The sequence below is a fragment of the Bubalus bubalis genome, chromosome 9 (assembly GCF_019923935.1).
Source record: "Bubalus bubalis isolate 160015118507 breed Murrah chromosome 9, NDDB_SH_1, whole genome shotgun sequence".
In the NCBI taxonomy this organism is placed as follows: Eukaryota; Metazoa; Chordata; class Mammalia; order Artiodactyla; family Bovidae; genus Bubalus; species Bubalus bubalis.
The window spans coordinates 102,900,835-102,927,036 of NC_059165.1; the positions used below are offsets into that span (position 1 = coordinate 102,900,835).

At 45.3% G+C, this 26,202-nt stretch overlaps 1 protein-coding gene across 10 annotated transcripts; it reads left to right on the top strand.

Moving 5' to 3' along the window:
• Window positions 1–1,098: 1,098 nt before the first annotated feature.
• On the top strand, window positions 1,099–24,721 carry LOC102411985 (cytochrome P450 4F2). 10 transcript variants are annotated; one of them, XM_006047672.3, is made up of 13 exons: window positions 1,099–1,198; window positions 1,628–1,855; window positions 3,754–3,898; window positions 6,918–6,971; window positions 7,064–7,191; window positions 8,805–8,926; window positions 19,309–19,579; window positions 20,556–20,622; window positions 20,794–20,923; window positions 23,485–23,618; window positions 23,714–23,778; window positions 23,966–24,048; window positions 24,460–24,721. In XM_006047672.3, the coding sequence occupies exons 2-13, from the start codon at window positions 1,658–1,660 to the stop codon at window positions 24,632–24,634; spliced, it is 1,572 nt and encodes a 523-aa protein (XP_006047734.3). In that variant the 5' UTR covers window positions 1,099–1,198; window positions 1,628–1,657; the 3' UTR covers window positions 24,635–24,721. The 10 variants fall into 10 exon arrangements, 9 of the variants coding, with proteins under 9 accessions (XP_006047734.3, XP_025149521.2, XP_025149519.2 ...); XM_025293736.2 differs by lacking the exon at window positions 1,099–1,198 and adding an exon at window positions 1,205–1,320; XM_025293734.2 differs by lacking the exon at window positions 1,099–1,198 and adding an exon at window positions 1,206–1,324.
• Window positions 24,722–26,202: the final 1,481 nt, after the last annotated feature.

A 26,202-nucleotide genomic window follows, 5' to 3' on the forward strand; every position in this document is an offset into this window, starting at 1 on the left:
TGGCAGTGTCAGGTGGTGAAATCTACTCCTGCAGAGGGGAAGGAGATTATGCAGGGGTGGGGGTGGGTCCACCCCACACCACTGAGAGTTTTAGGATCCTGCTCTTGAATCCCCTCATCAGGGTTGGGGAGAAGGAGGTTTGGGGCTCCTGATTCTTCCTGTTTTTCCATGAAATCCTCTTTGGTGCCCCTCTCAAGGCTCTCATCCAACAATCCCATTTGCTGGATGGGAAGACTGAGCCCAGGGAAGGTCGGCACAGCCCATAGTCACGATGAGGCTGCCTACTCAGGATATTTCAGCTCCTCCCTCCCCTATGAGCCCCTTGCAGCCTTACCCTCATGCCTCTAGATGTCCTCTTCCAACTGGGCCCTTTACCCTCTGAATCTGATGAAGGTAATCCACAGCCAGGCTGGATTCTATTCTGTTCTCAAAAGTCATATCTCACCCTAGGCCCTGGGTTGCTTGGAAATAGGACTTGAGCTCCTGCCAGGCTGTGTGCCCTGGAGACCAGAGGCTTCATAGTTCTGAGCTTCCTGATTTTGTGCCTAGTGTGTCAGTCACTCGGTCATGTCTGACTCTTTGTGACCCCATGAACTGTAGGCCACCAGGCTCCTCTGTCCAAGGAATTCTCCAAGCAAGAATACTGGAGTGGGTTGCCATTCCCTTTTCCAGGAGATCATCTAGACCCAGGGATTGAACCCAGGTCTCCCTCATTGAGGGCAGATTCTTTACCATCTGAGCCACCAGGGAAGCCCATCTGTGCATCATGTCCTTCTGGCCCACAAAGAGTCCAGGAGCGGTTTCCTCTGCTCACCTGGCAACCAAACGTTTATGCTTTTGCCTGCTGCACCCTGAGCTTGGAAGGGCAGGGGCGGCTGTAAACTTGAGATTCAGAGTCACCCTTTCCCGCCCCCCAACTTGTTATCATGGGAGATACTGAGTCCCGCAGATACAGTTTTCACACTATGGTGCTCTGAGCTGATTTGCAAGACCTCTCTCAGTATAGCCCCTCTTACTCCAAAGTCTATTTGGGCAGCTGCCAGGAATGGGGTGGGGGAGGTAAAGAGGCTGTGGGGATTGGCTGGCTGGGCCGCCAAGCCCAGCCTCCCCTAGATCAGAGGTCAGGCCAGGGAGAGAGACCTTCTAGGAGCAGGGGCCAGGAAACCCTGTGACAGCAAGCCGTTCCTGACAGAGAGTGGTAGGTTGGGAGACAAGAGGTGGGCAGTGGGTTGGGTGGTGGTGCCATAGCTAGGGGTGGGGCAGACTGCCCTAGGCAGTGGTTCTAGGTAATAAACTGGCCTGGGAAATGAATAGATACCAGTGGGTAACGAATACACACACTCTGTCTGTGTGTATGTCTTTCTATCTCTCTCTCTTTGTCTCTTCGTTGTCTTTCCTCTGAATTTCTCTGGTTCTCCCTTTCCTCTCCCAGCCTCAGTCTCCCTCTCTCCCTCTTCCTCTAAATTTCTGTTTCTCCCTCCCCTCTCCCAGCCCCTCTCCACCCGTCTCTGAGCCCATCTTGCCCGTCCCCATCAATCCCCATCCCTGCCCCTCACTCCCTTGCTCCTCTCCCTCTTTCCATCTCTGCCTCACAGCTCACCATCACTGTCTCTTCCTTCATCCTCAGGACTCACCCGGCACCCCATCTGACCACAGGATGCTGGAGCTGAACCTGTCCTGGCTGGGGCTCGGGCCGGTGGCAGCCTCCCCATGGCTGCTGCTGGTGCTGGTTGGGGCCTCCTGGATCCTGGCCCACGTCCTGGCCTGGACTTACACCTTCTACAACAACTCTCGCCACCTTCAGTGTTTCCCACAACCCCCCAAACGCAACTGGTTCTTGGGTCACATGGGCCAGGTGAGTGTGAGCAGCAGGACAGGTCTGGGGGATCAGGTTGAATGGACTTCATGAATAGGCCTCAGGGTTTGGGCTGGGGTCTAGGACAGCAGAGAAGCCAGGGAGGCCAGGGAGCCCCCTCTTCCCTCTCTCCCTCATTCTTCTGCTCTGCCGTCGAGACCTTCCCCACATCCTGTCTTTCCAGCCTTAGCCTGCTTTGGGGTCCATTTCCTGCCTGCCTTGCACACATTAGTGCACCTCAGAGGCAGGGCTGCACAGAACCTGGTCCCTTGGCCTCTCCAGTCTGCATGGTGGCCTTGAGACCTCCTCAAGGGTGCTGTCCAGGGTCTGCTCTGCATGTGGCCACTTTCCTGTGTCTTTTCATTCTGGGTTACAGCTTCCTTCTAGGAAACAGCTATCACCTCCCCATCCCCACCTATGGCATACAGCTACCCACCCCATCCCTGTTCAGGGACCCCTCCCTCTTCTCTTACTCCCCATCAACCAAGAGGTCCCACTAGTCCCCTCACCCCATCTGGATAAAGTTGGACAATCATTTCCTCTTTCAGAAGCCTTTTTAGACCTTCCTCTCCTCCACGCCTGCCCACCTTGTGCCCCAGACCTTGAACTTTCATTGGCCTTTCTCATGATAATTGAACAATGAATTGTCCATTTACTTATTAACCACCTCCCAATTTGATGATAGTTCTGGTGAGCAGACACTACAGTGCCAAGTGCGGGGCTGGCATATCCTGTAAGCATGCAAAATAAATGCTTGAGGACATAGGTAATGAACTTTCCATCACCTCCCTCGGTCAAAGTCAAATGAATGGGTTTCCAGCACCTTCTGCCTAGCAGCCCAGCTAAGAGATGAATGCAACTTTTCTTTCCTGCCTGGGATGAGAACTACAACTTGGGGGAGGACTTACTGCAATTTTATTGTTTATTATGGCAACATTCAGAAGGCAAATAGATTCTAAAGCCTGCAGGGAAGATTTCCCGAGATTCTGGGTCTTGAAAGGGTCTCGGCCAAGTCTGGATAAAGTAGGAATGTTACAAAGTCACTGCAGTTGTGCCGTCCCCTCTAATGGCTTGGTGGTGGGGTCTGGTCTTGGTCACTCTTCCTTTCTCTAGCCCCTCTTTCTGTGTGACCTCAGATAAGTGACTCTTCCTCTCTGAACCAATCTCAAGTGCTTTGAGTGCTCAGGTGGCCTTTGGGCAGAGGAAAGCAAGTCACAGAGGTGAAAGTGACTTATGCTCACTTGCCAAGAGCATCTGGAGGTATTTGTCAGACTTGAATGGGGCACCCAGACGGGGAGGATTCTGGGGGTTTCACCAGGAGACAACCCTCCCTTCTACCCTCTTTGGGGAACATGGCCTCTGTTTCTTCTGTGTAAATGGTACGCCCATAGGTTAGACAGGATGCAGAGCCCGGCCAGCAGAGATCAGAGCCGCTTTCCTGATGGTTAAGCAGATTCACATCTGTCCCTTGCAGTAGATCAGGACTGGAAGGTCTTAGGTCTGCAGACCCTTCAGCATGCCAGGAACTGGAGGCTATGTAGATGGAACAGACTATGAAATAAAGTGAGAACAAACCCAGGGAGGAGTCCTGAGGCCACCCTGCTATCCACAAACCTCCCCGGTGGGCATCTCCTTCTATGGCCACCCCTTGGGGCTGAAATCACTCCTAGGTCAAGAAAAACTTGCCTTCTCAAGCCAAGATCAGCCTTCCTGTGGGCAGAGAGCCTGTTTTTTTCCTGTGCTCTGGGGTATATCCTTGGGACTTGGAGATGCTCCAGGACCCTCTCTCCCCCAGAGGGAAGGAGGAAGCAGAAGTTCCCTCCATTTGTGCAGAATCCCACACACTGTCCACTGTGGTGGCTTCTTTAGAAGAGTGATGGCCCTTACCTTGCTTGCAGTACCCCCCCACGGAGAAGGGCTTGCAGGACTTCACCCAGCTGGTAGCCAACTACCCCCAGGGATTTAGGATCTGCCTTGGCCCTGCCATTCCCATCATCATTTTCTGCCACCCTGACATGATCCGGACCGTCGCCAATGCCTCAGGTACCCATGCAGAGCTTGTGATGGTGGGTACCATGACACACCTCTGGGCTTCCAGCTCCTCCCTGCCAAGCTTCTATGTGACCCCTACCAACCCCCCTCCACTTCCCCTTGTCTGTCTCAGCCATCTTTCTCTTTCCTTCAAATATTCACCAATACCATTCTCGCTGCCTCTTCCCTCCTCCCAAAGCTGTCTCTACCCAACCCTGGTGTTCTGGGTGAAGGACAGCCTTAGTCTTGAGATCACATATCTGGTGTGGTAGGTCAGGACCTGGCCAGAGGAAGATGTTGGGCTGTGACAATGCAGAGAAGAAGCAAGGCTCTCTGCTGGGGCATGCTGGAAGTCTTCCTGGAGGAGGAGTTTCTGGAACTGGGTCTGGAGTGATGAGCAGAAATTTTTTCAAGCAAAGAGTAGAGGGATGTTATAAGCATCCATGACCTCCCAGACCCCTTTCCAGGTCTGGCCTCATCCTACCCATCCCCTGTCCGAGAGCAATGAAGGCTTCTAGCTGGTGCAGGATCCAGGTTGCTATTTCCATGACATCTACCTCTCTGAAGGGTCGGTTTCTTTGACCCAATCCTGGGACTTGACCACTTCCAGTTCAGTGCCCTCCTTCTCCAGTCCCCAGGAATTTTCCTGAGGAGACTCTACCACACCCTGGCTCCCTTCCTTTGTCCTCTGCCCCTCCCACTCTTCGACAGTCCAAGCAAGCAAGGGGGACAGGCAGCATGTGGCAGAAACCTTGGCTCTGACACCAGAATGCTGGGTGAGCCTTGGAAGCATCCTGACTGCCTCTGGCTGCTGAAGTTGTCTTTCATTGTTAGTAGTGGGGAAAAAACCACCCTACTATGAACTTTGCCAAGAAATCAGTTGACTTTGAAGTCACCCTCCTTGAGGGTATATTCAGGCCTAGCTGGGCTCCACATACTAAATAATGTCATCAGACATCTGTCTTCATCATTTAGTCCCGAGTTCATCTATGATGGCTTCCCTCTCATCCTGGTTAAGATTAAGCCCAGAAGCTCAATCCCCACAGAAAAGTCAGCTCATTCACAACATTTCTTGGAAAATGATAGGATTTCCTTTAATTTCCCTTGCCAGATTCATAGGACCAGTTCCTGCATCCACAAGCCTCTGAGTGCCTGGTCTTGGAGGCACAGGGTCCTCTGAGCTATTGTTTTGGGGTTCAGAGCAGTTTAATGGCTAAGAACTCAAGCTCTGTATTTGGACAGACTTGGACTTCCACCTCAGGCTTACTGTCTATGAGAATGTCGGCAAATTATTATGTAGAGCCAGAATTTCCTCACCTGGAATATGGGGACGGAAGAGAAGTTGCATGAAAATGGTGTTTGGGGTCCAAACAGGGAAGTCCCCTTTCTATCATGTATCCTTGCAAGCATGCTGAGTTGCTTCAGTCATATCCAACTCTGTGTGACCCCATGGACTGTAGCCCACCATGCTTCTCTGTCTGTGGGATTCTCCAGGCAAGAGCACTGGAGTGGGGTTCCATGCCCTCCTCCAGAGGATCTTCCTGACCCAGGGATCGAACCCCTATCTCTTACATGTCCTGCATTGGCAGGCAGGTGCTTTACCACTAGCACCACCTGGGAAGCCCATTCTGTACCCAACAGATCCCAGTTCATAAAAGGTGCAGGAGGGACCCTGGGAAGAGACTGAGAACAGAGAAGCAGCTGCTAGAGGTGATCCATGGGTGCAGGTGTCAATCACTGCCTTGCCAGTCCTTGCCTCTGGCAGCCTAGAAGATTGTGAATTGGGTCCTTTTTGTTCCTTTACAGATTTGGAGCTAAGAGGAAGGTCTCCTGTACACACAGGGCCTGACCAGCACCTATGGGGATGTGTACTGCTAGGGGGTCGGGTCCTGGAATGTGATCACCCGCACCTTCCACCCCACCTGCATCAAGCCTGTGCTCTTTGCTCCAGGTAGATGCCTCCCTGGCCACAGCTTGCTTGCTGCCATGGCCAAAGTGTTGCTTTCAGGTGTGTGGGTGACCAGGGTGCAGGCAGAGGGGGGCATGGCAGAGATACCAATGTCTCTCTCTCACCTGGACCCCTCATCTGCCTGACCTCCAGACATGTCTACTCATGCCTAGGGCATGTCTGTGTGATGTGGGATGCGTGGCCATGTCTGGTCGGGTTTATGTTTCTCCCTGGACTCTGGTTACAGCTGGCATATGTTATACTGGTGACACTTGATATATGTTTACACCTGAGGTCAGAGATTCATATCTGAGGTTCAGCTGTGGCCAAAGATATCTGAGGCATATTAGGGCCTGACTGGTTCTTCTCTGAGATTGTCTGATTCTCCTGCTGGTCATGTTTGGGCCACATTTGGGGTCTGTCTGTGGTCTGGGACTCAGGGTCACTCTGAGAAATGCTTGAGACCTTGTGTGAGTCTTGTCTGATGCAGGTTTTAGGGTATGCTTGGGTCCCCTGGTTCAGGTCATCAGTATATTCAAGTCCTGTCTGGAGCCTGCCTGGGGCACACTGAGGTCAGGTCAGATGGTCTTCAGGTCCATGGCAGAGCTGTTGGGTCCTATCAGGTTGTGTCATTCATGTTGGGGCCATGTCAGGACATGTTAACACATGTGGCCATGTCAGATGTCTCAGGAGAGGTCAATACTGGGGCAGATGTGGTGTCCTTGGTCCCCATAATGATGTTTTGTAGAGTTCTGGGTTATGCCTGTGTCTTCATAACCTGTTGGACTATGTAGGAGCCGTGTCAGGGAATGTTGGGGCATGTTGTGTCATGTTGGGGTGTGTCTAAACACACAGAGTTGTGTCTATGGACTCTGCTTTGCTCTTTTCTGCTCTGAAGCCTGGTCTGGTCCCTGCCTTCTGTCACCTGTCCACCTGGCTTCTGGCTTCCTATGCTCTTGATCCCATTCCTGCTATGGAGGGCTCAGAGCGAGAATGCAGATTCCTGGCTGGGATCCTCTATTCCACACAAAAGATCGTCCCCTCCCCCTCTCCCTGGCCCCTGATGGTCCTCCTTCATGTCAGCTGCTGCTGCACCCAAGGATGTGATCTTCTATGACTTTCTGAAGCCCTGGCTGGGTGAGTAACTGTTTGTAAAGGGGGTTAGGGATGACCCTGGGGACCCAGGAGAAGGTCTTCCTTTGCCCACTCCCCGTGGCTGTCTCTGCTAGGGGATGGGCTTCTGCTGAGTGCTGGTGACAAGTGGAGCAGACACCGTCGCATGCTGACACCCGCCTTCCACTTCAACATCCTGAAGCCCTATATGAAGATTTTCACCAAGAGCGCAGACATCATGCATGTGAGTCTCTTGAACCCAGGGTCCCAGCTGGATTCTTGGGGATAATGGGGACTCAGAGATTCATTTTGGAATTCTGCCTCTTCTGGGCAGCTTGAGTCCATTGTTCTTTCTGAGCCTCAGTTTCTTCAGCTGTAAAAATGAGTACACTGTGATCCTTGCTTTGCAGGGTGTTGAGACATATGGAGCCATGTCTCTGGCACATAGTAGGTTTTAGTTTCTCTGTTTCCATTAGGGAAGCCTTGAAATCTTGGAACATGTTTGGTGATAATGAGGCACACTGTGTAGTGGTTATTCCCAAGTAACAACTTCGAAACAATAAGAGTTTAGTATTGACAACAGGACTGTAAGTCAGTTGGCTGGTCCTTGTGGAGGTGGATGGGGCCGCCCATGTATGTGTGATCAGCTGTGGGTTAGATAGGAAGCTTTGCTGAGCCGAAGTTCTGTGCTCTGTCACATTAAGGGCTTGGCTGACTGCAATTTGATCTAGGACGACCTCGCCTGGGGCAAATGGACTTCCTTTCATGACTGTCTTCCTTTAGAAGGTATCTGAGGCTTGTTCACATCACAGAAGCAGGGTTCCCTCAGATTGAGGGGAACTACAATGTCCCTTGGGATCTAGGTTTGGGATGAGCATCTCATCATTTTCAGCATGGTCTACTGGCCAAAACAAGTCTAGGAGCAGGTCATAAATGAAAGATGGTGAAATAGGCTCCATCTCATAATAGAAGCTTCTGAAAAATTACATTGCAAAGGCTTGGGATATATACATAGGGAAATGAAGGACTAGAAGGCAGGCTTCTGTGAAGCTCTTGGGATTTTTCCTACAAAGAGGTTTCAAGTGAGCTTGCTACTGTTTCATGGATTCTGCCAGAATACATGAGATCCTGGGTCAGAGACAAAGGACAGTTTCTTACATTTGGCACAGCAAACAGCATGTGCTTCTAGTTGGTCGCATTCTTTCTCCATGTCACCAAATCCCATGCAGATGCCACAAGTGGACTTCAATTACTGCCTGCTCAAGCAGCATGTTGTATTACTGGGAGTAGGAGTATAGGTTTAGGGACTCTATGAATTTTATAGAATTAGAAGCAAGCTTGATATTTGTCCAGGGGGAGACATAACCTCACCCCTCAAGGTTGTTGCCTATAAATATAACTCTGCAAAATGGTTAAGGTAAAGCATGTAGAGGTCTTGCAATTTTTTTTTTTTTTTTTTTTTGCATACCCAACATTAAAGGGCAGGGTTACTCAGAGCTCATGTAAGACTACTTCTTTCAACATAGGGGACATTTTCTTAATCAATTTATAAAAATAAGCAGGAAGAAAGTTAACATTTGCTGTGTACCTACTTTATGCATTAATGTTACCACAGGATACAAAGATGTAGGAAGCAGAGCCAGGATTTAAAAAACCCAGATCTCCTGACTCCTAGCCATGGGGACTTAACGTCCTAACAGTAACAACTTTCACTCCCACCCAAGCCTGGTTCTTCCTGAAAAGGGGATCCCAGGCCCAGGATGCAGGATCTGGGGGAGTCCATCCAAGTGGTTCAGACTGAGGAGAGGCTCAGAGGAACCAGCTTTCTGCCCTAATGCTGTTCCCTTCTCTGTTCAGGCCAAGTGGCAGCGTCTGATCACAGAAGGCCACACCCATCTGGACATGTTTGAACACATCAGCCTCATGACCCTGGACAGTCTGCAGAAATGCGTCTTCAGTTATGACAGCAATTGCCAAGAGTGAGTCTTGGCCAAGGGCCTGGGAACAAGAGACATAGACCCAAAGGAGCAGATGAGGGAGGGGAGACTGGCTAGGACAATCAGAAGGGACTTCCTGGAGGAGGTGGGTCAGAGCTGGACATTGAACAAAAGGAAGGGAAAGGAGAAGGAGGTATCCTTTTATTTTTTTTTTTCGCTTTTAAAATATAAATTTATTTATTTTTTTTTAATTTTATTTTATTTTTAAACTTTACATAATTGTATTAGTTTTGCCAAATATCAAAATGAATCCGCCACAGGTATACATGTGTTAATATAAATTTATTTATTTTAATTGGAGGCTAATTACTTTACAATATTTTAGTGGTTTTGCCATACATTGCCATGAGTCTGCCATGGGTGTACATGTCCCCATTCTGAACCTCCCTCCCATCTCCCTCCCCATCCCATCCCTCTGGGTCATCACAGTGTACCAGGCCCAGGCATCCTGTATCATGTATCGAACCTGGACTGGTGATTCATTTCACATATGATAATATACATGTTTCAATGCCATTCTTCCATTTCATCCCACCCTCGCCCTCTCCCACAGAGTCCAAAAGACTATTTTATACATCTGTGTCCCTTTTGCTGTCTCACATACAGGGTTATCATTACCATCTTTCTAAATTCCATGTATATGCGTTATTGTACTGTATTGGTGTTTCTCTTTCTGGCTTGCTTCACTCTGTATAATAGGCTCCAGTTTCATCCACCTCATTAGAACTGATTCAAATGCATTCTTTTTAATGGCTGAGTAATATTCCATTGTGTATATGTACCACAGCTTTCTTATCCATTCATATGCTGATGGACATTCTAGGTTGCTTCCGTGTCCTGGCTATTATAAACTGTGCTGTGATGAACATTTAGGTACACGTGTCTCTTTCAATTCTAGTTTCCTCGGTGTGTATGCCCAGCAGTGGGATTGCTGGGTCATATGGCAGTTCTATTTCTAGTTTTTTAAGGAATCTCCACACTGTTCTCCAGAGTGGCTGTACTAGTTTGCATTCCCACCAACAGAGTAAGAGAGTTCCCTTTTCTCCACACCCTCTTCAGCATTTATTGCTTGTAGACTTTTGGATAGCAGCCATTCTGACTGGCATGAAATGGTGGTTTTGATTTGTGGTTTTGATTTGCATTTGCATTGTGGTTTTGATTTGCATTTCTCTGATAATGATTGATGTTGAGAATCTTTTCATGTGTTTGTTAGCCATCTGTATGTCTTCTTTGGAGAAATATCTGTTTAGTTCTTTGGCCCATTTTTTGATTGGGTCATTTATTTTTCTGGAATTGAGCTGTAGGAGTTGCTTGTATGTTTTTAAGATTAATTCTTTGTCAGTTGCTTCATTTGCTATTATTTTCTCCCATTCTGAAGGCTGTCTTTTCACCTTGCTTATAGTTTCCTTTGTTGTGAGAAGCTTTTAATTTTAATTAGGTCCCATTTGTTTATTTTTGCTTTTATTTCCAATATTCCAGGAGGTGGGTCATAGAGGATCCTGCTGTGATTTATGTTGAAGAGTGTTTAGCTTATGTTTTCCTCTAGGAGTTTTGTAGCTTCCCATCTTATGTTTAGATCTTTAATCCATTTTGAGTTTATTTTTGTGTATGGTGTTAGAAAGTGTTCTAGTTTCATTCTTTTACAAGCGGTTGACCAGTTTTCCCAGCACCACTTGTTAAAGAGATTGTCTTTTCTCCATTGTTTGTTGCCTTTGTCAAAGATAAGGTGTCCATCAGATCAGATCAGATCAGATCAGTCGCTCAGAGATCAGATCAGATCAGTCGCTCAGTCATGTCCGACTCTTTGCGACTCCATGAATCGCAGCATGCCAGGCCTCCCTGTCCATCACCAACTCCCGGAGTTCACTGAGACTCACGTCCATCGAGTCAGTGATGCCATCCAGCCATCTCATCCTCTGTCGTCCCCTTCTCCTCTTGCCCCCAATCCCTCCATAGGTGCGTGGGTTTATCTCTGGGCTTTCTATTTTGTTCCATTGATCTATATTTCTGTCTTTGTGCCAGCACCATACTGTCTTGATGACTGTGGCTTTGTAGTAGAGCCTGAAGTTAGGCAGGTTGATTCTTCCAGTTCCATTCTTCTTTCTCAAGATTGCTTTGGCTATTAGAGGTTTTTTGTATTTCTATACAAATTGTGAAATTATTTGTTCTAGTTCTGTGAAAAATACCATTGTTAGCTTGATAGGGATTGCATTGAATCTATAGATTGCTTTGGGTAGTATACTCATTTTCACTATATTGATTCTTCTGATCCATGAACATGGTATATTTTTCCATCTATTTGTGTCCTCTTTGATTTCTTTCACCAGTGTTTTATAGTTTTCTATATATAGGTCTTTTTTTTTCTTTAGGTAGATATATACTTAAGTGTTTTATTCTTTTCATTGCAACAGTGAATGGAATTGTTTCCTTAATTTCTCTATTTTCTCATTATTAGTGTATAGAAATGCAAGGGATTTCTGTGTGTTGATTTTATATCCTGCAACTTTACTATATTCATTGATTAGCTCTAGTAATTTTCTGGTGGAGTCTTTCGGGTTTTCTATATAGAGGATCATGTCATCTGCAAACAGTGAGAGTTTTACTTCTTCTTTTCCAATCTGGATTCCTTTTATTTCCTTTTCTACTCTGATTGCTGTGGCCAAAACTTCCAAAACTATGTTGAATAGTAGTGGTGAGAGTGGGCATCCTTGTTTTATTCCTGACTTTAGGGGAAATGCTTTCAATTTTTCACCATTGAGGATAATGTTTGCTGTGGGTTTGTCATATATAGCTTTTATTATTTTGAGGTATGCTAATGCTATGCTAAGTCACCTCAGTCGTGTCCGACTCTGTGCGACCCCATAGATGGCAGCCCACCAGGCTCCCCTGTCCCTGGGATTCTTCAGGCAAGAACACTGGAGTGGGTTGCCATTTCCTTCTCCAATGCATGAAAGTGAAAAGTGAAAGTGAAGTCACTCAGCCGTGTCTGACTCTTTGTGACCCCATGGACTGCAGCCTACCAGTCTCCTCCATCCATGGGATTTTCCAGGCAAGAGGCTGGAGTCGGGTACCATTGCCTATTCCTGCTTTCTGGAGGGTTTTTAAATCATAAATGGATGATGAATTTTGTCAAAGGTTTTCTCTGCATCTATTGAGATAATCATATGGTTTTTATCTTTAAATTTCTTAATGTGGTGTATTACATTGATTAATTTGTGGATATTGAAGAATCCTTGCATCCCTGAGATAAAGCCCACTTGGTCGTGATGTATGATTTTTTTTTTTTTGCTAGTGGTTCTCTATTTATTTATAGTATTTTGCTCCCACCAATCCCACAAACTACATATTTGATAATAAATGAACATGGAGATCTTTTTAATGTGTTGTTGGATTCTGTTTGCTAGAATTTTGTTAAGGATTTTTGCATCTATGTTCATCAGTGATATTGGCCTGTAGTTTTCTTTTTTGTGGCATCTTTGTCTGATTTTTGGTATTAGGGTGATGGTGGCCTCACAGAATGAGTTTGGAAGTTTACCTTCCTCTGCAATTTTCTGGACGAGTTTGAGTAGGATAGGTGTTAGCTCTTCTTTAAATTTTTGGTAGAATTCAGCAGTGAAGCCGTCTGGTCCTGGGCTTTCATTTGCTGGAAGATTTCTGATTACAGTTTCAATTTCCATGCTTGTGACGGGTCTGTTAAAATTTTCTATTTCTTCCTGGTTCAGTTTTGGAAAGTTGTACTTTTATAAGATTTTTTCCATTTCTTCCAAGTTGTCCATTTTATTGGCATATAGTTGCTGATAGTAGTCTCTTATGATCCTTTGTATTTCCGTGTTGTCTGTTGTGATCTCTCCATTTTCATTTCTAATTTTATTGATTTGATTTTTCTCCCTTTGTTTCTTCATGAGTCTGGCTAATGGTTTGTCAATTTTATTTATCTTCTCAAAGAACCAGCTTTTGGCTTTGTTGATTTTTGTTATGGTGTCTTTTGTTTCTTTTGCATTTATTTCTGTCCTAATTTTTAATATTTCTTTCCTTCTACTAATCCTGGGGTTCTTCATTTCTTCCTTTTCTAGTTGCTTTAGGTGTAGAGTTAGGTTATTTATTTGACTTTTTTCTTGTTTCTTGAGGTATGCCTGTATTGCTATGAACCTTCCCCTTAGCACTGCTTTTACAGTGTCCCACAGATTTTGGGTTGTTGTGTTTTCATTTTCATTCATTTCTATGCATATTTTTATTTATTTTTTGATTTATTCTGTGATTTGTTGGTTATTTAGCAGCATGTTTTTCAGCCTCCATATGTTGGAATTTTTAATAGTTTTTGTCTGTAATTGAGATGTAATCTTACAGCATTGTGGTCAGAAAAGGTACTTGGAATGATTTCAATTTTTTTGAATTTACCAAGGCTAGATTTATGGCCCAGGATGTGATCTATCCTGGAGAAGCTTCCATCTGCACTTGAGAAAAAGGTGAAATTCATTGTTTTGGGGTGAAATGTCCTATAGATATCAATTAGGTCTAACTGGTCTGTTGTATCATTTAAAGTTTGTGTTTCCTTGTTAATTTTCTGTTTAGTTGATCTATCCATAGGTGTGAGTGGGGTATTAAAGTCTCCCACTATTATTGTGTTATTGTTAATTTCTCCTTTCAGACTTGTTAGCATTTGTCTTACATATTGTGGTGCTCCTATGTTGGGTGCATATATATTTATAATTGCTATATCTTCTTCTTGGATTGATCCTTTGATCATTATGTAGTGTCCTTCTTTGGCTCTTTTCACAGCCTTTGTTTTAAAGTCTATTTTATCTGATATGAGTATTGCTACTCCTGATTTCTTTTGATCTCTATTTGCATGGAATATCTTTTTTCCAGCCCTTCCCTTTCAGTCTGTATGTGTCCCTTGTTTTGAGGTGGATCTCTTGTAGACAATATATATAGGGGTCTTGTTTTTGTATCCATTCAGCAAGTCTTTGTCTCTTGGTTGGGGCATTTACATTTAAGGTAATTATTGGTAAGTATGATCCCGTTGCCATTTACTTTGTTGTTTGGGGTTCGAGTTTATACATCCTTTCTGTGTTTCCTGTCTAGAGAAGATCCTTTAGCATTTGTTGGAGAGTTGGTTTGGTGGTGCTGAATTCCCTCAGCTTTTGCTTGTCTGTAAGGCTTCTGATTTCTCCTTCATATTTGAATGAGATCCTTGCTGGATACAGTAATCTGGGTTGTGGGTTTTTCCCTCTTTCATCACTTTAAGTATGTCCTGCCAATCCCTTCTGGCCTGAAGAGTTTCTATTGAAAGGTCAGCTGTTATCCTTATGGGAATCCCCTTGTGTGTTATTTGTTGTTTTTCCCTTGCTGCTTTTAATATTTGTTCTTTGTGTTTGATCTTTGTTAATTTGATTAATATGTGTCCTGCATTGTTTTACCTTGGGTTTATCCTGTTTGAGACACTCTGGGTTTCTTGGACTTGGGTGACTATTTCCTTCCCCATTTTAGGGAAGTTTTCAACTATTATCTCCTCAAGTATTTTCTCATGGTCTTTCTTTTTGTCTTCTTCTTCTGGGACTCCTATGATTCGAATGTTTGGGCATTTAACATTGTCCTAGAGGTTTCTGAGATTGTCCTTATTTCTTTTAATTCATTTTTCTTTTTTCCTCTCTGTTTCATTTATTTCCACCATTCTATCTTCTACTTCACTTATCCTATCTTCTGCCTCCATTATTCTACTGTTGGTTCCCTCCAGAGTGTTTTTTATCTCATTTATTGCATTATTCATTATATATTGACTCTTTTTTATTTCTTCTAGGTCCTTGTTAAACCTTTCTTGCATCTTCTCAATCCTTGTCTCCAGGCTATTTATCTGTAACTCCATTTTGTTTTCAAGATACTGGATCATTTTCACTATCATTATTCTGAATTCTTTTTCAGGTAGATTCCCTATCTCTTCCTCTTTTGTTTGGTTTGGTGGGCATTTATCCTGTTCCTTTACCTTCTGGTATTTCTCTGCCTTTTCATCTTGTTTATATTTCTGTGTTTGGGGTAGCCTTTCCGTATTCTCACAGTTTCTAGAGTTCTCTTTATTGTGGAGTTTCCTCACTGTGGATGGGGTTGGACCCGTGGCTTGTCAAGGTTTCCTGGTTAGGGAAGCTTGTGTCAGTGTTCTTGTGGGTGGAGCTGGATTTCTTCTCTCTTGAGTACAATGACGTGACTAGTAATGAGTTATGAGATGTCAATGGGTTTGGTGTTACTTTGGGCAGCCTGTATATTGAAGCCCAGGGCTATGTTCTTGTGTTGCTGGAGAATTTGCGTGGTATGTCTGCTCTGGATCTTGTTGGCCCTTGGGTGGTGCTTGGTTTCAGTGTCAGCATGGAGGCGTTTGATGAGCTCCTATTGATTAATGTTCCCTGGAGTCAGGAGTTCTCTGGTGTTCTCAGGATTTGGACTTAAGCCTCCCGCCTCTGGTTTTCAGTCTTATTCTTACAGTAGCTTCAGGACTTCTCCATCTATACAGCAACGATGATAAAACATCTTGATTAAAGATGAAAAGTTTCTCCACAGTGAAGGACACCCAGAGAGGTTCACAGAGTTACATGAAGAAGAGAAGAGGGAGGAGGGAGATAGAGGTGACCAGGAGAAGAGGGGGAATCAAAAGGGGCAAGAGCAAGCTAGCTACTAATCAATTCCATATGTGCTCTCCACAGTGTGGAACCCTCAGAGATGTTCACGGAGTTACACAGAGAAGAGAAGAGGGAGGAAGGAAACAGAGGTGGCCAGGAGGATAAAAGGGGAAATAAAAGGGTGAGAGACAGATCCAGGCAGTAATCAGTTCCCTAAGTGTTCTCCACTACCCAGAACACACAAAGAGATTCAAAGTTGAGTAGAGAAGAGAAGGGGGAGGGAGGAGACAGAGGCGACCTGGTGGAGAAAAAGGAGAGTCAAAGGGGGGAGAGAGCAGTCAAGCCAGTAATCTCACTCCCAAGTCAAAATGGGTACTGAAGATTGGGTTCTTAAAGGTACAAAATTGATAACAAATACCAATAAGCAAAGATTAAAAATCTAGAGTAGAGGTGCAGTTCAGTTCAGTTCAGTCACTCAGTCGTGTCCAACTCTTTGTGACCTCATGAATTGCAGCACGCCAGGCCTCCCTGTCCATCACCAGTTCCTGGAGTTCACTCAGACTCACGTCCATTGAGTCAGTGATGCCATCCAGCCATCTCATCCTCCGTCGTCCCCTTCTCCTCCTGCCCCCAATCCCTCCCAGCATCAGAGTCTTTTCCAATGAGTCAACTCTTCGCATGAGGTGGCCAAAGTACTGGAGTTGCAGCTTTAGCATCATTCCTTCCAAAGAAATCCCAGGGCTGATCTCCTTCAGAATGGACTGGTTGGATCTCCTTGCAGTCCAAGGGACTCTCAAGAGTCTTCTCCAACACCACAGTTCAAAAGCATCAATTCTTCGGCGCTCGGCCTTCTTCACAGTCCAACTCTCACATTCATACATGACCACAGGAAAAACCATAGCCTTGACTAGACGAAACTTTGTTGGCAAAGTAATGTCTCTGCTTTTGAATATGCTATCTAAGTTGGTCATAACTTTCCTTCCAAGGAGTAAGCGTCTTTTAATTTCATGGCTGCAGTCACCATCTGTAGTGATTTTGGAGCCCCCCAAAATAAAGTCTGACACTGTTTCCACTGTTTCCCCATCTATTTCCTATGAAGTGGTGGGACCGGATGCCATGATCTTCATTTTCTGAATGTTGAGCTTTAAGCCAACTTTTTCACTCTCCACTTTAGATTCTCATAAATACAATATTAAAGAAAAAAACAAAGCCACAAAAATTATTATATATATATATATATATATATATATATATATATATGAAGTTTGCTTTAAAAAAATAGGGTCTTTTTTGTGCAAAGTAATAGTAGGTTATAAAATGAAAATTAAAAGAGTAATAGAGGACTTTAAAATAATTTTATTTTTAATTTAAAGAATGATAATAGTAAAGATATATCTAGGACTTTCTCTGGTGTTGTTGTGGACAGTGTGGGGTCAGTTCATTTTTAGATAGTTCCTTGATCCGGCTTATACTTCTCAAGATCTATAGGCCCCTTCCTATGTAGCTAGTGCTAACTACATGGTTTTAATCTATTGCATCTGTCACTTCCAAGGTGGTTCCCTCTGTTTTATTTAGCTTCTTCTGTTTACTGGTCTCTTCAGTGTCTACTTTCTGCCCTGACACAAGGTGACAGTGGTGGACACTTTTTTAGGCTCACTTGTTCAGTCGTGCTGTGGGGAACACGGAACACTGCAAACAAATAACACTGTCATGTGCTCGCAGTGTCTCGGCCACACTGGGTTTGCCCCAGCTCACAGCGTTTGTGCTTTCCCTGTCTACACTGCTTAGGCTCTAGGTTGCTCTGCCAGGAACTGTCTGAGGCTGGCCCTGGGTTGTATGCACTTCCCAGGTCTAAGCCACTCAGGTTCAGGTACTCAGGTGCTCCAGAAAGGTGCAGACTTGTTTTGGCCTGCGTTTTGTGTCTTCCCAGGTCCAAGCAGCTCAGGTACCAGGTGCTTGGCAAGCAGGGTTGCTGCAACTTATCGCCTCTCCTGCCCCTGCCACTTGGTTTTCTGGATGTACAACTAGCACACCTTCTCAGGTGTGCTGTGTATCTCTTCTGGGAAGCTGATCTCTGGCTGTGACCCTCCTGGTAGATGTCGACCATCCAGAATATCAAGAAGTCTTGGTTAGCAATGAAGCCTGCTTGCAGTTGGTAGATGATGCCTCTCTGGGGCCATGATAGCTCCCTTCTGGCTCTGGCTGCCCTCGCCTGCCTGTCTCCAGCGGGGGATGGGCCAGTCCACAGCCGGCTAGCTCTGCTCAGTTCTTTGTTCTGTGAGTGGGCCTGGCGGTGTCTTAGGTTAGGGCTTTTCGCGGGATAGCTATCCCACAGTCTGGTTTGCTGTCTCAATTTAGTTCCTTCAGATTGCCCTCAGAGCATTCAGGCCTGGTCTTTACCCTAAGCAATGCAGCCCTCGCCTCCCTGCCCAGCCCCTGCTTGCTAGTGGTGGATGCGGGTGTCTGTGCTGCTTATTCGCTGGGAGTTACCACTGGGCATGTAATCTGTGGGTTTTGATTATTTATTTATTTTTCCTCCCAGTTATGTTGCCCTCTGAGGTTCCAAGGCTTGCCACAGACTTGCCAGTGAGAGTGTTTCCTGGTGTTTGGAAACTTCTCTCTTTTTAAAGACTTCCTTCCCAGGATGGATCTCTGTCCCTACCTCTTTTGTCTCTCTTTTTATCTTTTATATATTTTTTCCTACCTCCTTTTGAAGACAATGGGCTGCTTTTCTGGATGCCTGATGTCCTCTGCCAGCATTCAGAAGTGGTTTTGTGGAATTTACTCAGCATTCAAATGTTCTTTTGATGAATTTGTGGGGGAGAAAGTGGTCTCCCCGTCCTATTCCTCCACCATCTTAAGACCCTTCTCCCACTTCCAGAGATATCCTTTTAAGTAGGTAGAATTGCTTGGAAAGTGAAGTTGCTCAGTTGTGTCTGACTCTTTGTGACCCCGTGGACTGCAGCCCACCAGGCTCCTCTGTCCATGGGATTCTCCAGGCAAGAATACTGGAGTGGGTTGCCATTTCCTTCTCCAGGGGATCTTCCCAACCTAGGGATCGAACCCGGGTCTCCTGCATTGCAGGCAGACGCTTTAACCTCTGAGCCACCAGGGAAGCCCTTGATAAAAACTAGCAGGCTAAAATAAGCAAAGTGTGTGCAATAGTGAGGAGACACCTTGGAAATAAGTTTAGAGGAGTGGGCAGGGTTATACCTTAAAACCTTCTGAAATCAAACAAAAAGGATAGGAAATTTATTCTGAGGTTTCCAGAGAGCCAAGGAAGATATTTGAGCACATGAAGGTCATGGTCAAAGTTGAGCTTTGAAGATGTCCAAGAGATCACTGTCAGATGACTCAAGACCAACTGTGATAGGCACAACACCATTCAACTGTGTTGACACGGGAAGTAAGGAGAGTAGGGAAGCTGTTATCCCCATTGATCAGCTGGGCAAGGTTAAGGTTCTGAACTGAGTGAACAGTGTGGGGGAAGGAGAGGGGAACAGAAACTGGGTGAGAAAGGAGAGAAGCCTGATGTCTAAGCTGTGCTCTGGGTGCCTGGGGAATGGAGGCAGCTCACGGAGATGGGATATGGGTTGAGAAGAGTTTGAAGAGCCACATCTCCTGGCTCATCCCCACACTGTATCTATGAACCATCTGTTTCTGGAGCCTCAGCTTCCTGAAGGGAGGTAGCCCCCAGCTTCTGGGCTTCTGGTATTTTAAGTGGTGGCTTCCATTCATGCTCTCATCCTTCAGGAAACCCAGTGAATATATTACCACCATCTTGGAGCTCAGTGCGCTTGTGGCAAAGCGGAACCAGCAGATCTTCTTGCACATGGACTTTCTGTACTTCCTCACCCCCAATGGGCGGCGCTTCCGCAGGGCCTGCCGCCTGGTACATGACTTCACAGATGCAGTCATTCAGGAGCGGCGCCACACCCTTCCCAGTGAGGGTACTGATGACTTCCTCAAGGCCAAGGCGAAGACCAAGACTTTGGACTTCATCGATGTGCTTCTGTTGACCAAGGTGGGTTCCTCTGGGATCTGAGTTTAGGAAGTAGAATGGACTTTGATCTGATCAGAGAACTTAAATAAGATATAGAGGGTACTGGAGAGTCATGGAAGGTGCTTGAGGAAGGGAAGTATGGCTCAGAGAAAAGTTTTATAGATGATTGTGTGGAATACTGTCTGCAGGGACTGCTATGTCTGAAACTGTTAAGGGCCTGAGATTTTAGTCTACTTCCAAGTTGATAAGTTAGTCTCTGTGTGTGTGTGTGTGTGTTGTATGTATGCAGAAGCTTGGATCAGAGCAGAGCATTAATTTCAGTAGTCATAGTAGAACTTGGCTCTGATTCTCCATTTGCAAATTCTTTTGAGGGCACCATGATGCTTGTATCACAGCAGAATTACCTCCAGATTTTGAAATTTGGAACCCATTCAGGACAGCTAATACTTCTGCCCCTTCTTCCCTAAAGTGGGTAGGGAAAGGTATATGCACAGGCATAGGAAGACGGAGAGAGAGAGGGAGAGAGGAGAGAAGAAAAGAGAGAGATTGTTTGGAGCTTAAATAAATCATCTTTGGTGAGAAAGCAGTCTATGATTCTATAGGTTTAATACCCATTCCCTATCTCCAGGATAAAAAGATCTTTGGATTTACTCACCAAGCCTGTGAGCAGATGTCTTTGGGGACAATGCTCAACTCTAGCTTCCAAAACAAGTTGCTAGTTGAGTTGATCATCCTGTAACCCAGGTGGACATTAACTTTTTTTCTCCAAAATCCCTCATCATGTCAAAACATAAAAATATGAATGGATCATTGATTCCTATCACCAGGCACAACATAGGAGGCAAAGAAATAGAGACATCTGGAGTGGGCATAAGAGGTCTAGGAGTTCTGGGTGGGCTTGGGTTTCTGGATGGATGATGGAGATTCAGAGGTTTTTGCAGTTTAGGCTCAGGGACTATGAGCTAGTGTGATTCTGGGGGTCTTGCTTTCTCTCCAGGATGAAGATGGGAAGGGATTATCAGATGAAGATATCCGGGCTGAAGCTGACACCTTCATGTTTGAGGGTGAGAGTCCCAGTGTGGGACTACTTAGAAGGCTGGGTCTCTCTACTCCAGGATGTTGCCAAGGGGACCTTGGACCACTCAACCCCTCCCCATCCTCCCCATGGGAGGGTACTGTCCACCCTCTGGTGCTGAAGTAGCCCAGAGATCCAAACCTTTCTGGATACTCCTCAGGCCATGACACCACAGCTAGTGGCCTCTCCTGGATCCTGTACAACCTTGCAAAGCACCCAGAATACCAGGAGCGCTGCCGGCAAGAAGTGCAAGACCTTCTGAGGGACCGTGAGTCTAAAGAGATTGAGTGGTGAGTGCAGGTCCTCATGGTGTGCTCCTGAACCCCTCTCATTGACTCTGTTTCCTGGCTGGGGATAAGGGAAATTTTGTGTGGATTTTGTCATTATTATTTAGTGGGAATAGTAGCAAAGCTCAGAAGCTGGATCTGTTACTCAGTATGGATAGCAGGGTAAAGTTTTCTGGCTTTGAGGACAGAAACTTGGATTTCTGAGATAACTGGTGACAATGTGGGAGGGCAGATGTTGCTACTTAGCACGTATTCACTATGTGAACTTCCCCTTCACTCTGTTACCTTTCTCTCTAAAAATCACGTTTTCAAACATCTTCATTCCATGAGTGTTTGCTGATCTCCTGACCCCTATATCCTCATATTATTTAGTCCAGGATTCACATGGAACCCTTAGGGACTAAAGTCATTCACCACCGGTCCAGGGATACCCACATCTTCCTCCATCCAGTCCCCATTCAACAAACACTGGTACACTGCCTCCTTCTTTTCAGTTCTATGACATCTCCAATTCTTCTAAGTCCCATTCTGTGTCCTGGAGACTCAGGAAGGACCAGACCCAGTCTTGCCTTCCAGGAGCTCTCAGCCTGGTGAGGAATAGTCCCAGGTCAGAACATTCCCAGTGTAGATGGCCAGGGTGGGGTTTTTATTTAGAGAGGAAAATCGAGGTTGGAAAAAATGTCCTCAACTTAGATCTTCCAAGATGAGCAGTAGCTATTTTGAGGTGCATTTGAGGTGCTCTATGGTCAAGAAATAGCAGGGCCAAAATGAAGAGATGGAGAGTAAGAAGGTGTAGGGGAGAAGGGGAGTGAGAGGCAGGAGGGAGGGGGGGGGTTCGATTTGTACATGTGACTGACTGTGTAAGGTAGATTAATTCCTAATATCAACACACACTACTCCAGAGTGTGGAGTGGATAACCAATTTTGGATATTAAAATAATATAGTTTAAATATAGTCTGAGATTTTAGTATGGAGACCATATGCACATTTTGTTAAATTAACCCTTAAATACTCTCGTTGTTATGGTGAATCATATATTCTACCTGGATAGAGAAACATCTATATGTTCATGTGGCATACAGACACTAACATTTCTTGCTAAATTTAAACCAAATAGTCGATGTCATCATCATCTTTTTTCATCATCTTTTCTATTATTTCTCATAGGAAAGCTAACAATGTATGGATATAAATTTCTTGCCCAGTGAACATGGTAACACTAAAAATATGAAGTGTCATATCAATAGGAAAAATAAAGCCCGTTTAATAAAAGCTCTTGTAACAACTGGAGAGTTAGATGGAAAAAATGAATCCAAGCTCTTTCTCAAGTCTTACATGAATGTAACATCGCCTGAATCAAAGGCATAAAATATAAAATAAATGTATCTTAAAGGCTCTAGAAGGCTTCCCAGGTGGCAGAGTGGCGAAGAATTCACCTGCCAATTCAAAAGACACAGGAGACATGGGTTATGTCTCTGGGTTGGGAAGATCCCCTGGAGCAGAAAATGGCAACCCACTTTAGTATTCCTGCCTGGAGAATCCCATGGACAGAGGAACCTGGTGGGCTACAGTCCATGGGGTCGCAAAGAGTCAGACACAACTGAGTGACTGAGCATGCACAGGCACAAAGGCTCTAGAGGAAGCCATGGGAAATTATTTGTAGTTCCGCAGAAGAGAAGGCCCTATTCTTGACACAAGTCTAGGAGCTGTACAAGAAGACACTGATATACTGTTACATGAAAAAGATACAGACCAGGGTGTACATTATACAGCATGCTATTAATACTATATAACTTTTAAAATGCAATACACTCTCCCTGGAAGGATACATGAAACAAAGTTACCTAGGGAAACAGTGAGGAGGGGAAATGAGTGTTGGGCCATAGGAGTGTGTAGTTTTCTAATTTTGAACTAGTTAACTGTACCATTTATTAAGAATTTAAATCCCCACACAAAATGAAGAGGATTAGGGAAAAAATTCAGTCCCCTTACTGGATCTTATCTTCAAAGTTTATAGAAATTTTCTAGTGAATTCTCTTGTTTTCTAAATATAAAATCACTATCTACCAAAAATGACACATTTACCCCCACATTCAAATGATATTTCTCTCCTCCCCACCCCCATCTAATTGCATTAACTAGTGTCTGTAGTGCAGTAATAAATAAGAGTAAACATCATTGAATCTGTTTCTTTTGCTTCTTACTCATCTGCCTTTTGATTTTGTTCTTGCTGTAAAGAATAATATATTTTTATACAAATTTTTGAATATTTTTATGGCTAGATTTTGGGTATGTTGCTCAGAAAAGCTGAAAACATCAGACTCAATTTTGTCTGGTTCTTCTGTGATACTGCTTTTCTTTCTATCTTTTTAAAAACCATTTAATTGAGGTACAAGGGATAAAGAAAAAGCTGTATAATTTATGTATATGACTTACTGAGTTTGGAGATATTTGATCCATCTGTGATTTTGTTCTGGGCAGAGAGGATCTTATGGGGCACCAGGAGGGCTGGTGGTGTGTCTCTGTTTTTGCTCCCTGGATAGTTGTCGTGGGGGTTCCTTAGGGACGACCTGGCCCAGTTGCCCTTCCTGACCATGTGCATCAAGGAGAGTCTGCGGTTGCACCCCCCGGTCTCGGTCATCTCCCGCCGCTATGCCCAGGACACTTTGCTTCCAGATGGCCGGGTCATCCCCAAAGGTACTCACAATGACTAGGCGAGGCGTTTCCTGGTGAGAAAGAGGGGTCAATGAGGCAGTGAGGACCTAGTCCTGCTGCCCTCTCTTGTTCCACAGGTGTTATCTGCCTCATCAGTATTGTTGGGACCCACCACAACCCATCTGTGTGGCCAGACCCTGAGGTGATTCCTCCCCCACGTCATACCTCCATCATCCCTATCCATTCCTCTTGGGAGGCCCAGGGGAGACTACAGAATTCTGATTGGCAAATCAGACATCACCTCCCTCCCATTATACACACATCTGCTTCTCCAAGGATGGATGTCCTGGGAGATCCTATTCAGTAGTGTTGTCTTGTTTTGCCCCCAGGTCTATGACCCCTTCCGCTTCGAGCCAGAAAACATCAAGGGGAGGTCACCTCTGGCTTTTATTCCCTTCTCAGTGGGTCCCAGGTGAGGGTAGTGGGCATCTGAGGTAGGGATGGGGTGGTGTGTTGGAGGTTCTGGGACTGAGATTCCAGACTTGACTCTCTGGCAGGGGAGTGGGAAAAAATGAAGATGGTCAGAGTTTTGGTTCTCCTTCCCTCCCCTCCCCTGGAAGTTATAGGAAGGTGTTTGGGGAATGATAGTGGGTCCAGGAGGGGTCTACATTGTGCTGGGAGTCCTGTTTCCCTGCCTGCTGGTCTGTGTCCCTGAATGGGTTTTTGGTCAGGCTTAGATATTCAAGCCTATGTGGGGGTCCCAGGCAAGTTTCGTATTCTCTATCACTGTGGGTGGGGGTGGGAGTTGTGAGCTAGATTCTAGGAGCGATGGGGCCTGGATGAAGATTCCCAGCACAGTCAAAGACCTCACTCCGGCCCACAGGAACTGCATCGGGCAGACATTTGCCATGACGGAGATGAAAGTGGTCCTGGCGCTCACGCTACTGCGCTTCCGCGTCCTGCCGGGTGAGGAGCCTCGCCAGAAGCCAGAGCTGATCCTGCGCGCGGAGGGTGGACTTTGGCTGCGGGTGGAGCCGCTGAGCTCAGGCCAGCAATGACACAGCAGTCCTTTCTCTCCTGGAATCCTCCCCTGGTCTAGCCACCTCCCTGAAAATTCCCAGGAATAAAAACTATGTGGTCACTTCTGCGCTAGTCTCATCAATAACCAGCAGGGGGCGCTTGGTACTTTCTAGGTTCAACAGGACCGGAGTGGCTGTGAACTTGGGGGATAGGAGGAATGTGTGTGGGAGGGAATGCTGATGTGGTAGCTGGAGCGCCAACCTGAGTCATGAGGGTAAGACTACTTGTTAGGGAAGGTTGACCAGAGAGCTTGATGTAGCCAGGGTCAGATTCACTCCCTGCTATTGTACTACCAAGGTCACCATCCCAGTCTGCCATTTACGAGCTGTTTTGTTTGGGGGAAATCGTTTCTCTCTCAAAGCCTCATTTTATATTACATAATAGTAGCCATGTCATTGTGCCGTTGCGGAGACTGAATAAACAAGTATGTGCAAAGTGACTGACTCAATATCTGGTAAGCATCAGTACTCAATAAGAGTTCATTTCCTCCTTTCTTTATGCATCACTTTCTCAAATTTAAAATGCTTCAAAGTCATACAAGTCATATTTAAGTTTTGAGACAGGTGGAAACCTGCTGTTGAAGAAAACTATCAGTAGAAGAGTCAGAAAGTAAAAAAATCCCCATAGTTACATCTATTACACAGTTGCCAGGAGCTTTAATGTGAAGCTGACCTGAAGTTAGGTACTGAAAAAACCAACTTTTTCCCTTCACAGAGACATGACCCAGGATTTCATTTTTGTCTTGCTGTTCTAGGAAGTGGAGATCAAGAAGGTTCACATTAGTCAGAGAAGATGGAGGTGGCAGGATTGGGACCACTTCCTTCAGCACCTGGGACAGTAGCTGCCCCAGGACTAGGTGCGCCCTGCCCCACGACTCAGGCCTCAGGGGCTCCTGGGGCAGAGTCCTAGTCTCAGACCTTTTCAGGAGTCTACAAGTTGGGGGACAGAAAACTTAATGGTTAACTAATAAGAAAGAAACCCTGTAACATAAAAGAGCAATATATTCTAAACTGAAAATCACATTTGTTTTTCTTTGCCTTCAGAATTCTTATTTAAAATGTTTATCTTGTACCCTAAATGATACCTTATCATAGAAGAAAAATGTGAAAAAATAAGAAGTAAAAATCATGTCCAGAGCCCAAACATATCAAAGTAATCACTGTTCATATCCTCTCACACAAATTGCCACGTTTTAAATGTATATGTAATCCTTATACCAGTAAAAATTTGGCTTTACATCTGAATGTATTACAATTACATCATGTAATCGCCTTTAAAAATGCTGTTTTACTGACTACCAAGCACATGAAAGGATGCTCAACATCATTAGAGGTTATTGAAATGCAAATCAATGCCAGAATGTGATACTGAGAGGGTAACAGGCAGGAAGGCCAGGGGTCTCCAAACAGAGGAAATAGGCTGCAAGTGTCAGACATTTTTCTCTCTCTTAAGCAGCAGGGGAAAACAAACTAGCGATGTTTTTTTCTTCTCTATACAAATTTAAAAGGAGGTTTCTCTTAAAATACTGTGTTGCCATAATGACACC

What these genes read in the sequence shown, in the direction of transcription:
- LOC102411985 (XM_006047674.3), top strand. Translation starts at nt 1,307, where the DNA reads ATGAATAGATACCAGTGGGTAACGAATACACACACTCTGTCT. An exon ending in CGAATACACACACTCTGTCT is followed by an intron (nt 1,349 to 1,627) that starts GTGTGTATGTCT and finishes CTTCATCCTCAG; the next exon opens with GACTCACCCGGCACCCCATC. An exon ending in ATGTGCTTCTGTTGACCAAG is followed by an intron (nt 19,580 to 20,555) that starts GTGGGTTCCTCT and finishes CTTTCTCTCCAG; the next exon opens with GATGAAGATGGGAAGGGATT.